This window comes from Brachycentrus maculatus, unplaced genomic scaffold (assembly GCF_059751285.1).
Source record: "Brachycentrus maculatus isolate JH-2025_06_01 unplaced genomic scaffold, ASM5975128v1 h1tg000068l, whole genome shotgun sequence".
Taxonomy (NCBI): Eukaryota; Metazoa; Arthropoda; class Insecta; order Trichoptera; family Brachycentridae; genus Brachycentrus; species Brachycentrus maculatus.
The window spans coordinates 1,340,751-1,356,156 of record NW_028280822.1 but is presented as its reverse complement, the minus strand read 5'-3'; the positions used below and the strand labels follow the sequence as shown (position 1 = coordinate 1,356,156).

At 31.2% G+C, this 15,406-nt stretch overlaps 1 protein-coding gene across 1 annotated transcript in view; it reads right to left on the bottom strand.

Moving 5' to 3' along the window:
- Positions 1-9,014: 9,014 nt before the first annotated feature.
- LOC148311301 (LON peptidase N-terminal domain and RING finger protein 2-like) overlaps positions 9,015-15,406 on the bottom strand; it is a 120,934-nt gene continuing 114,542 nt past the window's right edge. The window contains exons 5-8 of the mRNA XM_088256859.1: positions 13,970-14,092; positions 12,209-12,479; positions 10,841-11,715; positions 9,015-10,506 (exon numbers count right to left, since the gene is read on the bottom strand). Coding sequence (XP_088112985.1) covers positions 10,303-10,506; positions 10,841-11,715; positions 12,209-12,479; positions 13,970-14,092 — 1,473 coding nt within the window. The 3' untranslated portion in view covers positions 9,015-10,302. The remainder of the gene's footprint in view (positions 10,507-10,840; positions 11,716-12,208; positions 12,480-13,969; positions 14,093-15,406) is intronic.

Here is a 15,406-nt window from a genome sequence, read left to right as displayed (position 1 = left end):
TTCTCGCCAACAAGATGAATAGAAATGAGGATTTGATATTCAAGTAAAATAATTTTCAGCAATGGATAATCATGTTCCAAAACTTACAACCACCATTGTCAAAAATAAATTGCAAAGACAAATCACCAATAGAGAAGTACAACAGGGGTTTAGAAAAAATAGATCAACAACAGACGCCATCTTTGTTGCTAGACAAATTGTCGAAAAAGCAAGAGTTTAATAAAACAGCTTACCTCTGCTTTGTAGATCTTACCAAAGTATTCGAGTCCCTAAGAAAGGTTAATAGATGTCCAAGATTTTTCGTCAGTTCGTTTATTAGCACAGACAGTTAATTATTTACAGATATTAGACTCCTCCAAAAACCTGGGGCCAAGATATGATGTGAATTTTCAGGTATGCATCAGCATCTTCTTAATTTGCAACGAGATCTTTTTTTTATGCAATGGTGCTTTAGGGCGTTGTTGCATTTATTAGTGCAATATTTAGAAGATAGTTAATTGCATTCTCAGTCCTGCACTATATCATGGTTTGGAATTTGATATTTTGAGCATTCTATACTTTTGGTAATTAGAGTTAGAGTCCAGCTTTCGACAGCAGAGAGATGGACAGATTTAGGCAGAAATATCTTTTTTAGTATCTCTGTACCCATTCCTGTTCAATAATGCACCATTAAGTGTGGGTAAGGTATAAAGAAGTTTTAAGAAAATAACGGTATTTATTGTAAATAATAGACTTTTTTATGAAAAGATTTTTTATTAAGGTAGGTACACATAATAGGAGTGAAATATAAATAACTATTATTTGTTGAGAATACAATAAAATATTGATTTTACTAAGACATTACAAGAATATATCACAATTTGACATTCACTGCGCGGTTCACTTGTTAGAATTTAAATAAATATTGATATAATAAATCTGATATTTAGTTTATTTTAGAAGATCTTGGGTGGTATAGTAAAATATTTATATTTCTTCAAAACGAGGGTAAAAAAGTACAAAAGAAATCCTTAATGGAAGAAGTCAAGTTGTTTCTTATATTATTTTGATAAAAAATCAATTATAAAAATCTACGAGTATTATATTATTACACTCACTTTTATCAAAGCGTGGTTCTGAGGCTTTGGTTGTTTACATCATTTTGTCTTAGTTCAATCTTCACACGTGAGAGTATGTAGAGCATCATCCTATGTAGACTATGCCAATATTATATTATTTTGCCTACTGATAATTCACAAGTTTCATTGAGAGCGAGCAGAAGGAATACGATTAGGAAACTAAGATTAAGTCAATATATGACACTGCTGGTAACGGAGACAGCAATCTCCACGTCGGTTCATAATTGAATGTCAAATATGAAAACTACTACGCATAATGTTATCGTTAAAAAGGTTAAGTGATCAAAAAATATATATTCTACAGATTCAAAATTATCATTATCTAGTGAAAAGAATCTTTAACCAAAAATAATTAATGATAATGAATCATATTTTAACGTAGTATGGTTTTCATATTTACATCGGTACACACATGCATATGGCTGGCTAATTTAAGAATTGAGGCCTGGGGACCATGAATGTAATGAAAATTACCAACATGGCGACATTACAAGTTCGTTATGGAAGCAATTGATTCGCCCGTGTGTAGGAACAATGAAAAAAAGAAGAATTCAACTGGAGAATACTGTCCTTGTTACCAATAGCTTCATATGTATAACGCCTTCGAAAAATATTCAACTATGAGATCATACATCAGTTGTCTACTTTCTACAGAGAAGAACATATCAACTAGCTCAATCTTGTAAACAGGGTATACCAGGAGGAATCATTGAATTAATTTGGAAGTTGGTCAGCTTCCAGTCTTATAATTATTTAAAATTAATGAAAGTGGAATCAAAATTATCCATTATATGTAATATGAAAGCCCTTACCACCAACTTTGTATGATTTCTTCATCACAGTCATTTGCTATGTTTTGTGGGATGCCAATATTTTCTTACAAATTACACTTATTTGCCTATATTTATTACATCTTTCTAGGAACAAATACATTATATGTTTGTGATGTCCTGTGACAATTATGGGAGTAAAGAAATTAAAGGCCTTTTATATAAGTACATACAGATACAGTGAAAGCACGGTAATTCATAATGGAAGAGACCAAACATTTAAAAATATTTCCAATTTTGAATTTACATTTTTTAAATCACTTTATATCCATAATGTTTCAAAAGTAATTAATATTTTTCGTTGCGAGTTATGAATTCTATGAAGATAGTATTTTAACCCAATTCCGCAAGTCAAATCTCCCATGGCGAGCATGAAACAAACCTTGTTTATTATTTTAGCCATACATTTTGTAAGAATTATTGAGTTTTCTTTTAACAATATCAGTATTTATAATGACAACCGTTTTCTGTAATAAATTATACACTTGAGCTTTGAATAAGATGATAATGTCAAAACAAAAATCAATGCTGTCCTGAGAATAATCATTAGATGATCATAAATCTATATGGGCACTGTGAGATTGGGTTAATAAACTTTTAAGTGATGGCCATTGTTATACTGAGATGATTGTTTGGTGATATAATGCCTTGAATAACGGGAATTATTGATAAAAGTATTTTTACACATTCTTAAATTCTATTCGCAACGGTTCTGAAGGATTGCCAAGCGTCTGTACACAACTTAAGCATACTTATAAAAAAATAGTGCCTATCAATATAAGCAGTCCTCACCTAATAACCGAGTTGGTAAAACAAACTTTTGCTATCAATGTTTGTGGTCAAAGAGAAACTCAATATTATTTATTGATATCTCAACGAAGATGAAAAGTATGAAAGTCTGGGAATTTGCAGGTTTAAGTAATTACTTTATACACTGTAACATTCACCATTGCACCCATGATTAAATAGCACACCACTCAAGTTTCGGATGTTATATTCATGCTTCCATTGAAATGATTGGAAGGCGGACCATAATGGTTATTAAGTGAAGACCACCTGTATTAAGAAAATTTCAATATTTAAATTCATGTGATAGTTATCATTTTACAAGTTCATTGGAGAATAAAGCGATCATTTAAATGTAAATATTAAACATTTATATTTAACAAATGAAGAAAAAAACTAACAATGACAATAAAATTAATCATAACACAAAAAAGTGACTGTTACTCAAGGATTTGAACCCGGATCCTCTGTTGGCCGATAAAGTGCTTTTATCATTTAAACTAAACGGTCATCCATGGAAACCAACCAATTTGTATATCCTAAAGATGTTGGCCATCGAATTAAAAATCTGGAAGAAATAATGACTTCTTTAAAAGGATTACATTTAAAGCTTATCACACAATCGGTTGAGTATTGCGTATTTGATAACAAAACATAAATTGGAAAGAAAAATATACTGAGAAAAAGCAACAAATATGATCTCAATCAGTAACTGAAAAAGTAACAGTCACCCATTAGTCACACCTCTAAAGTTCTAAGACCTAGTACAAAGTAAAAAGCTTTCACAAATTGACTATCAATGGGAGCACGAAACACATGTGATATTTTTATCATGGAAGTTTTACATGATGGTAAGAAATTATTTAATTCAAATGCTGTCACATTTTTCTGTGTTATGATGAATTCGTATTGTCATGAGTTTTTGTGTTTACTTTTGTATGTCAAATATACATAATGGTTAGTTTATAAATTTTAGTATGTACTTATTCAAAAATCTTATTCATAAATGATCGAGATAAAAGACAATTACGATTACAATGTATCAATATATGATTCTCATTATTGTCATTCAGAAATACATAAATGGATATTGTCAATGCTGATAGCAATTACATTTGCCTTTTTGTCATTTTCAACATAACATAAAGATAATGTTAGATCAACCACATTACACATTTTCTTGTTATTTAACAAATGAAAATATGAAAGTGAGATGATTACATTTGTAATTTAAAAGTGATATATAGGCTATTTTCACTGAGGAGAATACTCTTTATTACAAAGGATTTTTTTAATACAGCATTTTGGTTAGCAACACTGACTTAGACTGCTTCGTTATGCATGGTTTTAAAATGTTGGCAGCAATGCTTTTAAAACAAATGCAAAATTTTTTCACTCAGTCCGACACTTTCAACATGAAATTTATCAAAAGGGTACTTAAACTCAGCAGCAATACTAATCGCGCGGTAACAGAGGTCGCTAGTTTTATGATCCTGGCGGATATACAAAAAATGATGTCACATTTTTCTTTCAATTGAAATATAGAGTTTAATCCTTTATATTATACATATTTCCCTATTAATTTTAATATAGAAAATAAAACGGATTATCTTGCAATTTGATTTGTCCGCCAATAAAAAAGTGACAATAGTCTATTAATGAAAATTGATTAAATTTTTAAATGCTTCATACTTGCAACTCTGCATTAGGTTGGCAGCCATGTACCTAGGGATTTTACTTAATAGTTTTATATAAATTCTACCAAATATTTGTGTTTAAATATCAGACTCATAATGCTATTTGATGATTTAAATATAAACAATACTTTTTTCACATTTTGAGTTGATTACTGCACACATGACTCAACTTCATAAAAGTTTGTGTTTTCACCTGTTGATGGAAACGTCTGTAGTTCTCGAAACTAGTCACATGTATACTAATAAACTCAAAAAGGAGTCTTCGAGTGTTTTATTTTCATATTTAAATCATGTCATTTCACAAAATTAATGCAAAATCAATTAATAACATGAAGTTTGATAAAATATTTGGACACACTCAAAATATTGTATAATTTGATATTTGGAGCGTAATTGTCATTCAAAAAGGGCTATGTAGTTTTTACTTGCCGCTGGTTGAATTCAACTAAAGCCATCTCTCAGTGAAACCGCAATTTGTAAACCAAAATCATAGAACAAAACTAAATAAATTATAATTAATACCACAGAAAACAAATCAATTAAATTGACATCCCAAATGAAGTGATATTACAAGAAAGCTATGGAATTATTACAAAACATGATGATATAAGTTAAGCCCTGTTTATTATCTGTCTCTAAAGACAGAATACAATGAAATCCTATCTCTCTACAATTCTTTATTTCCGAATTTGATTGATAAAAAGTAGAACAATGAAATATATCTGGTTACTTATTCGACAAACTACATTTAAGATTGTCTGAAGACGTAGTCAATGCCAGAAGCCAAAGGGTTTTGCTATATATACACCAACACCCACCCTGATTAATGGTATTTTACAAAATGTGTACAGGTAATGATACAAAAGTTTCCAACATAACAGGAGGCAAATATAAAAATAGATGTTATTATTAATTATTATAAATAGGATATCCTAAAAGAAAATTGATTAAAAGTAATAATAATTTACTATACTATTATGTACCTATTTGGTAAAACATGATCATATAAGTAAAAAATATTTTGATGGTTGCAAATATTACTAGCACACTATATTTATGAGATATGAAGTACACATGGTCACCGCACACATTGTTTAATAAATATATAGATTGGAATCCATTTCATCTTAGGATTAAAAAAAATTATTGGCAAATAAATAGGTAAAATTTATTGTAAATAGTTGGAAAATCGATTTTATAAGTAAATATTCTATGATGTCCTATTGAAATTTTTGTCTTAAATATACTACATATTTCTGCTAATGAATAGGTTGAGAAATTATTAATTAATTCCATTATATTCTTCCAGTAATTTTAAGGTATCATGGTATCCATTAAATTACCTAAGGCTTAACACTTTGTGGTCCGCTTACATATTAATATGAGTCCATAGTATTTAAATTTTCATGACACGGTAGATTCATTTGGAATTATTAGGAGCTATTTCACTGATAGTACTCTGTTGAGAATCAATACACATTGTTTTGGTATTATGAGAGATATTACACTGTTTAATGTGTAAGATGTTCTTATGCAAATTTAAAAAGATAAACATCCATTCGCGTGATCTTTACCTTTCATTCTTCACGGCTTCTAGAATCTGAGTAAAGGGACAGAAAAACTGGATAGAGAATAAGGAAGCCAGAGTCTATCTTGGAACACAACAAGCATATGTAAGAAGGGAGTAGAGTAGTAAAAACCGCTTTATTTGTGAATTTTGACGTGTCCATACAGGGACATGTTTTGAACAATAACACACCTATTGTTCTGGTATATAATGTCTATGCATTTAAAATTTCATCAAAATATATCCAGTAGTTAAGCCGGCCCCAAAGGCTGGTAAATTTAGAGGACACCGGCACACAAAGTGTTAAGATGTGAAATCAAACTAGGTGTACGAAAAATTTATACATAAATATTTTTATAAATAGTTTTCATTCTCTCAATTTATGAATATTTTTTTACATCGACTAAAATAATTTAAAATTCTAAAAATGTATTTTGCAATATTTCAAAGGCAATAGCTAAAAATATATTTTCGTGTTAATCATACTGAATGATAATATGAATAAATTTCTTTATTTGTGGAAAAAAATTGGAATTAAAAAAGTAATTATTATTAGGGAATCTCGGACTATTAATTATCATAGAATGTAATATTACTAAGTACATCTAACTATTCATATAACATTCAAGACATGTCACATTGTGATTTTATTTTAAAATGTATCAAAACTCACAAGCAGAATGTAAAATAATGGGTAAGTGAAGAACATATACTAAGTTACTGAAAATAGCCTGCCAGATTGAATTCTTAGCACTTTAAAAGTTTATTCAGGGCAATATGAATGGAAAATATGTTAATTATTTATATAATTAGAGATATATTTTAAGGTATAATATAATTATCAAATTTATTTTTAAATAAAAAAAATCTGTTGCCAAATGGAAAACAATGCAACATGGAAAATAAGTCCAAAAATAAAATATTTTAATATAACATTAAAATTACAAATCCTCTATAGAAAACATAAACTTGATGCTGAATACATTTAATTTTTACATTTTTTAATGTAAAAAAATAGGAATATATGTATATATATATATTCCTATTTAGTTCTAGGACTACAAGTTCAGTTGAATTCTTGATAAGCGTTAAGAATTGATGCTGGCGGGTGCGCTAACTTCAGTGACGGGATCATAACTATATTTGTAATTATTAGACTGTTGGATGCACTTGTTAGCTAATATCAGGTTGCCAAATATTTTGTACAAATCGCTTTAAGCCATATTTAATAATACCGATTTCATATGTGGAATATTTTGAACTTGATAACGGCTAATGGATTAAGAAATAATGTAATTTGGCATTCACGAGTAGGTAAGACTTGTAGAGGTTTAATCAGTTAATGATTTACAAGTAAATACCCAGAAAACTACAATATAAGTCGACCGATTCAACCTCGATACTATATACGGATCATAAGAACGTACTACAATACCCTGGAATCTCACGCAACCTGCTATCAGCAATAACAGATCAATGAAGATGAACATATACATATCACAAAGACGTACATAAATATGTAGTGAAAATTTGAGGGCTTTTATCCCCAGCTAGTAATTAATAATGAAATATATTCTTTCTAAAAGAGTCGCAATCATTACTCTGTGTTATTAATTTTATAGTTTTAAACTCATTACACCAAAAACTCTTGAAGTGGAAAAAAAAACAATTGTAATAAACTTTTACATAGATGTCTATCTTGTCGATAAATTCAGATATGGAAGCATTAAAAAAATATTGTATGAATAATACATTAACATATTGGTCACATACATTTCCAAATATGTACACTCTTCCGTTTCTTCCTAATTTTCCTTTAATAATATGGTAATATGCATCTGTGTTAACTTAGCTAAAAAAAACGAGAGTAAAAATCAACACACAAATCACAAGAAGTGTATAAAAATATAATTCATAGTGCAAAACTACAATAATAAAAGGTATTTGGAATATGTGTTTCAATTTCACTTACTAGCCAGAACACTCAATCACATGAACTTATCATTATGCAAAATTACCAGCAATTACACATTATACACCCGTATCACCTCAGTGCCATATCACAAACACCTCGCCTCATCATGTCATTACCGTTCGGTACCTAGGTACATCAGGGTTACTGACTATCAATCCGCCTTAAAAAATCAACATTTTATGCTAGTAATTTTTTTTCTTATAGTGGCACTCCATGCCCTCTCTGGATATATGTTCTTCATATGCTGCATTTACCTTCCACTTTCCCATTTAATGTGATGTAAATATCTTGACAATCTGTATGCCTCTATTAAAGAAACAGCTATCACGAAGATATTGGGTAAAGCGTAGCATCGGCGTGTAGACAACACCGCACATCACTTACTAGCTTGTTGGAAGGCGAGGCGTTGATAATACAGTCTTGATAGGAGCGCGTTGCTATACGGAACTACGAATAAATTCCGAATGACTCGAATTGAGGAGATGGTGATACGATTCCGAGGCGGTAACCTTGAATCTGCACAGGAACATCTCAAAATATATATTATGAAATATGATATTCAATACCTCCCATTTCAAAAATATATATTGTGATGATAGTGTACAACTCTATAATCCAACATTTAATAAAAACATAATAAAAGATTTATAAAAAAAAGTATTGATTTTTACTAATATTTATTAGATCATCTTGCCTTCGTAAAATTAACGATCAACATTGCATCTTAATTTGATGCAGTGCCCTATGCATGACAGTATAAGAAGAATTTTATATACATACATGCAATATCAAGTTTGTTTTTCGACCATTAATTATTTTTCTTAAAATAAAAATTTCCATTTTACAATTTACTTATCTATTGAAAAAATAAATATTCAAAAAAATTTAAGATTATTAAAACTATAGTCAGTGCATTGCACATTTGTGTGCTAGATCTTCAATATGGACTGGCGTCAAAATATTCTGAGAAATCATAATATATTTTTTGATTTGTCACTGTACAGTACTTTATAACAAACACAATTATACATTTTTTAATCATTTTGACATTAATGTAATATAATAATAACAAACACTAATATTAAAATCTAAATGGTATCTGAATAAATTTATTTTGAATTTCCAATGCCCATGATGAAATTGTGACACCACAATAAACAAATATATAATTTTATCTAGATCATAGTTTCCCAAACTTTTTAGTTCCGTAGACCACTTGTTATTTTTTTCGTTTGCCTAATAATGAATTTTTCTACACTTATCAACTTTAAATGTGTTTGACAACTAACACAATGCAGTTCACCTTGATGAATCAAACAAGTCTGAACAACTGTTATTTACTGCGCGATGCATTGCTTCTGGTAGAAAAAACATGCATGAATGTATAATAATGCAAGACATTTGCAGGAAGGCTAAATATCGATGATTATCTGCTTAAAAGTGATACTCTCACATTGACCTCTCATGCATCCTGACATCAGATGTCGCTGACATAGATCACCTGCAAGCCGAAATCGATCTTTGGGGGTCCATAAAGACCACTTTGGGAAACTACGATCTAGATAGTAAAACTAAAAGATTGATTAAAGTTATATTTACGTAAATGACTACGGTATGGATGTAAAATTAGTACAAAAGTTTACTATTTCATCAAAATCCAATGACAGTTGATTTCTTGAATTGATTCTATAATAATACATGTACGTATATTCAAAATAATTTTATTTATTTGATCACTTACAAATATATTGGCCGTATACCACAAACCCGTTAAATAAAACTTGACCAGTTTAATTTGTCCTGTGTGCAGAACACAGCTCCTGTGTCCATACAAATATTTTGTTGTCGCTTTTTTTAAATTCCTGACCAATATGATGAAATGATTTTAAGAAATAAACATCTATGGCAGATGACGTTGTATGATATTTGAAGGATACGCTTGGCAAGATACTAGTCTTTCCTTAATTTAAAAATGAGTTCTTCAACAGATTTGTAGAATTTATGAGCAACAAAATGTCTTAGTTTCGGCTGTTTCTTTCCGGAAACATCATAGAGTGTAAATTAATATAGAATCAACGATAATGATCTTTGAAAATAAATAAGAAAAAATAGATAAATTTCTTAAATTTTTTTAAATGTGATGGCATGTCATAGCATTGTAAAAATTACGATAGATACAAATTATAAATTTTTACACACAAGTCAGCTTTGTGGCAAACTTGCTGTTCAAATACTTACAGTTAGTTACAATATCATGTGTACATATGTCATGTCATGTCTACAGGTCGCTACTGAGCTGTAATCATCTAGAATCTAGTTTGAAAGGATATCACATAGATTGTTCCCCCAGTTGGCTCGTGCTGGCCTCTTGATTGTAGATCCACGGAAAGCTGAAGTAGTCGTGCGGCTGTTCCGTGTAACTTAAGTCCCTGTCGTTCATGAAATTCTGCTTTTTCACAAAATATATATAATCTAATGTTCTGTCTATGGCACGAAGTCTTTTTTCAAAATCCGACTCAGCCAATATCATCACCTGAAACAAAAAAAGATTATATTTATTTATTTCATATTTTTGTAATAGTCAAGACAATACTGGATCAATTTGATGCAGTGCCCTATAACTATTGGTTACAGATAAGTGTCAGAAGAAAGTTTAAGTGATTACTTTATACTAGAGATGTGACTAATGGGTAACTGTTACATATTTAATTCCCTAATTGAAATAGTACTGTTCACTTTTTCTCGGTTTGTATTTATTTCCGGTTTAATTTAACCATTATATCAAAAGGTGATATTTCTAATTTTTTATGTAGAAAAATGATGTTTGTGATTTTAAATTAAAAGTTACAAGTATAATTTATACTAACCTTTAACTGAGGTGCGAGTGGAAGAATCCCAACAACCCACCACGTCCAGGAAGGTCCATCATTTTGCAAATGCCATTCCTCCTCTTCATCGGGCATAGAACCCATAGTTTGTATGATTTTATTTTTCTTTGCATCATCCATATCTTTGAACCAAAGCCAAGCTTTCCGTCGCACTTTGTCGTGTAACTCCGTGACACTGTGTTGTCTATCTGACTGAATGGGGTTGTCTCTAATGATTTCTACCTGCGCTATATCGTACCCGTCCCTCTCTCCTCTCGCCAGAACTCTGAATCTTTTCATCCCCATGGTTGATAAAATGGAGCAACCGTTCCCGAGCAAAACACAGTCTCTGATCTCTAAAATGGTTCCGAATTCCGCATAGCGAGTCAGTCCCGAGGCTTTCTTGTCTACGCAAGCCGCAATACCAAATTGTCTCGAGCCGGATTCCAGGCATCGTCTCACCATGAGTCGGTATCTGGGCTCGAAGACGTATAGCGGGCAAGATACTGTCGGGAAAGCGGTAGTGCAGACGAAAACCGGAATATGGGGTTCCGAGCTAGATGTACCGATCACTTCTTGATTGTGAATGATATTTCTAGCTATGTATTCCATCGGAATGAAGTTTTTCATGGCATCGTCGATGAAGGTGGTGATGCTCCTGGAGTTGTTGGCGAGGTATTCACCCAAGTGCGTCTTGCACAGGGGACAGGTGGCGCTGTAGTCGAGGGAGCGCTCCAGACAGTTCCAGCAGTAGGTGTGTCCGCACGGAGTGGTCACGGGGTGCCACAGTGACCGGCAACACAACACACACTCGAAGTCCGATTGGTCCACCAAAATGCTTTCTACTTGCAGTTCTGTAGACGAAGGAGCCATTTCTAAAACAAAGGGAAAAGTGTCAAACAAAACATTCAAATAATGCCCCTCTATAAAGAAAGACAAATACAATTATTTTATGTCGAATATCTCTATGAATAAAAAAAAACATTGTATTAAAATAAGACAGCGACTAATTTTTTTTCTTTTTTTTATAATTTGTAATTGTAAGTAGTACCTTTTTATTTGGAGGGGAACATAATATCGCGGGGTAATTGCTACAACCAGGTAACTCTCAAATTACTTTGTTGGGATGTACAAATATATGACAAGCAGTTTGATAAAACATTTTGAATATTTTTATAATAAAAAAAATAATAATTTTACATATTTCAATGTTTTACGGCTTATATTTTAAGAAAATAAATTTATATCTTTGAAAAAATGAATTTCAAAGTTACCTAGTTCAAGTTATTATCCCAGCAAATAAGGGTAAGAAATTCACCGAGTTAAATAAGAAATATTCTGTAGATAATACAAGTATACACATCTTACCTGAATACTTCTTAACTTCCTTAAAAATTCTATCTATCACATCTTTCATGTTATTTGAATTTTCGGTGTCACTACTTGGAGGGGTGTCTTTATTTCCAACTTTATCTTTGGACGTTGAAATATCCTTTTTAATCTTCACCGTTGCACATTTAGATAACTGGTTTTTGTAATGTGTCAGAGATTTTCTTCTTCTATAACTCGGAATGCTCCGGAAAAAAGATCTTCTACAGTTTTTGTCACCACTGGAAGGGGTAAGTAATCTCGCTAAACACTGAAATTAACAAGATATCAAATTAATGACAAAAAAAAAAAAAAATGTTTCTAAAGGACCTTCCATACTGTAAAAATAAATTGGGAAATTCGATGATGCCGTTCTGGGGACCGATCTTGACAACCAATTTGTTTCCGCAACGTATTATCTTTTCAAGTATTCGGCATAATAATAATTGTGTTATCTTCTTTACACAAGTACCTGACGGACATCTATTTTTTATTTTAAATAGTTTTAGTTGTTCATCATTAAGCGGATGACTTGAAAATAAAAGACTAATATGCACCCTTACTGCACACGAAAATTAGGTGAAATCAGTTGATCCAAAAGAAAAGTCAACAGGTGTGTTTAAGCTTTTGCGTTAATTTTTTTCTAGTGTCGCACAGACTACAAATTATATACAGACATTCATCTGTAAGAAGTTTCGTGATCGGTCCCCTGGTTTTCTATGATTTTATATAACGACGAACCTGATAGCAATGGGTTTTTTGCTCGTACAAGAAATTAAGATATAATTTTTGGTGGTAGGCAATGGAGTGATGTCACCACACAAATACTGATAAAAATAACAAATCTTCAAAGTTATCCGCATTGGGTCTAGTTAATCTATTAGGAGATTTTGATCATTGAAATAACAAAACATATAACAAGGTTGCGGAGAAACTTCATAGATGGCGCTGAAATACAAAAACTTTTGTTGTATAAGGAAAAATAAAATTCTTGACATAAAAATACTTATCTGGCATGATGTACGTGGGCAAACAATAAACGAGGTTTGTAAATAATCGTTTGCGCCAAAAACATTTATACTTATATTTAGTTTGGCGCAAAAGTGAGACGAGCATCAAAATGTACTAAACAAAATATTTTAAATTAATATGAAGCAGAGGTGTCCAGTGAGTGATATTGCTGGCAGTACACTTTACTTCGAAAAGGGTGTATAAAATAGTTCTGCTTTGAATTTTTACTATAAAATTATCTTGTGACAGATATGGGAAATTGCATCCGATTAATCATTTTGGGTCGCCTTAGAAACTCATTTGAAAATCGTTGCTTTCTGTAGATGTTTCTTATAGACAAATGAATTTCAGCAACAAAATTTATAAAACAAACTCAATTTTCTTCTTTATTTTGACCTCAAAAATTTCATTATTTAATAATAAAAAAATTCAAAAATATTCAACTTTCAGCACAATTGAAAATTTAATTTTTTTAATTTAAAATTCGTAAATTGTTACATTTACAATTTTCCATGATTTTTTAATGCAGCGAACGATCCGATACTTTCTCAATAATATTTGTGCTATTTTTATTGCAAACAAATAAGCTAGATATAATGATCCAAACTTTAGGTAGATATTTGAACAGCTGGTAAAAAGTATAAGTATTAGCCTACATCCATGCAACTCCGTGCATTTTGTTTACATATTTGATGAGGTGCGAGAATTCCCAATGGGCGTGTATGAAAATTTACTACATAATATACTTACCAAAGTGACATGTTTCTTTATGGCTAGAGTATTGTGACCTAGGCTGGCCGAGATGAAAAATGAGACCAGAGCATCGGCGTGTTGATTCAGGTTGGAAAGAACAATTCCTCGAATAAAGTGGCCCTAGAAATATGAAGAAATGATAATCAGAAACAATGGATAAATATCACCATGTGTGATTATAATAAAGTAATCATGTGGGGTAATAAATTAATATGAAAAATTACAAGACTATCGGTAGCATTCTTATTGAAATATGTAGAGAAATAAGGGATATATGAAGGTTTAAACTTTAGATATTTTTATAAAACGAAAAACGTGCGTTCGCATACATTATCAAATTTCCGTCATCTAACGTTTTATGACGTCATATGGTGTATTGTCTATGGTTTATAGAGCTCTAATAGTAGTAGTGTGGATTGTTTACCACTACACTACCATTTGTGTTATACAAATATGAGGGGAAGGGGGGAGGTGGGAGGGTGGACCATAGTCATCAACAAATAGAGCCGCCAATAATTTAGCAATGTTATCAATACTAAAATAACTTCATCGTTTCTGTGACGTCATTCATTGCCAACTTACGAAAAAAACGTTTTTTCGAAGGCGAATTTTCCAAAAGAAAATGATGAATGAAAATATTGATTGTATCGGCTGTTATAAACACAAAACGAGTCTAATACAATACTTTAAAGGTTGAGTATGTTAAATTAGATATTCCTCCTGTCTGACAAAGATCCATTCTAAGGTATGAACACTTTAAGGAGAGTGTTTGGCCCTGCGGACCAATGGCAACGGGATTTGATAATAATGTACATATAATTAAGACCTTAACAAAGAGATTGGTACATAATATTTATAACTCTTCTCCGTCTCTTTCCTCATTGCTGAGGGTTGTGAACCAATTTAATATTCATATAAAAACATTAAATACGTAATTCCTTCATTTCTCAAGTCCTTACCAAAGAGATCCATATAAAAACAAACATTTATAATTTCTTCTTTTCTGACTTTGGAACGAGGCCGGCGCAGAAGGTAAAAATTACCTTCCCGTCCTTAAGCTTCAATCGACCGAATCGTCCTTAGTGTGCAAAGAACATTGTCAAATTTGTTGTTCAGTAATATAAAACTCTCCTTCTCATTCACCGTTTACTTTGTGTAATACCACTTAATTTCTTAAAAAGTGGTATTACACCAAAAGTTTTTTAAGTGGTATTGCACAAAGTGAATGATGAATGATAAGGAGTGTTTCATTCTAAGATTTGTTTATGTACGTTCTAAATATTTCAGTATTCCATTTATGACAAAAATTAATTTCAAATGCATGTCGGGTTGTGGTCCCGTGGTTAGTGTAGCGGACTCTTAAGTCAGAGTTTCTCGGTTCGAACCCACTCTACCACAAATTTGTTTATTGATATCTCAATATAGATGAAGTGG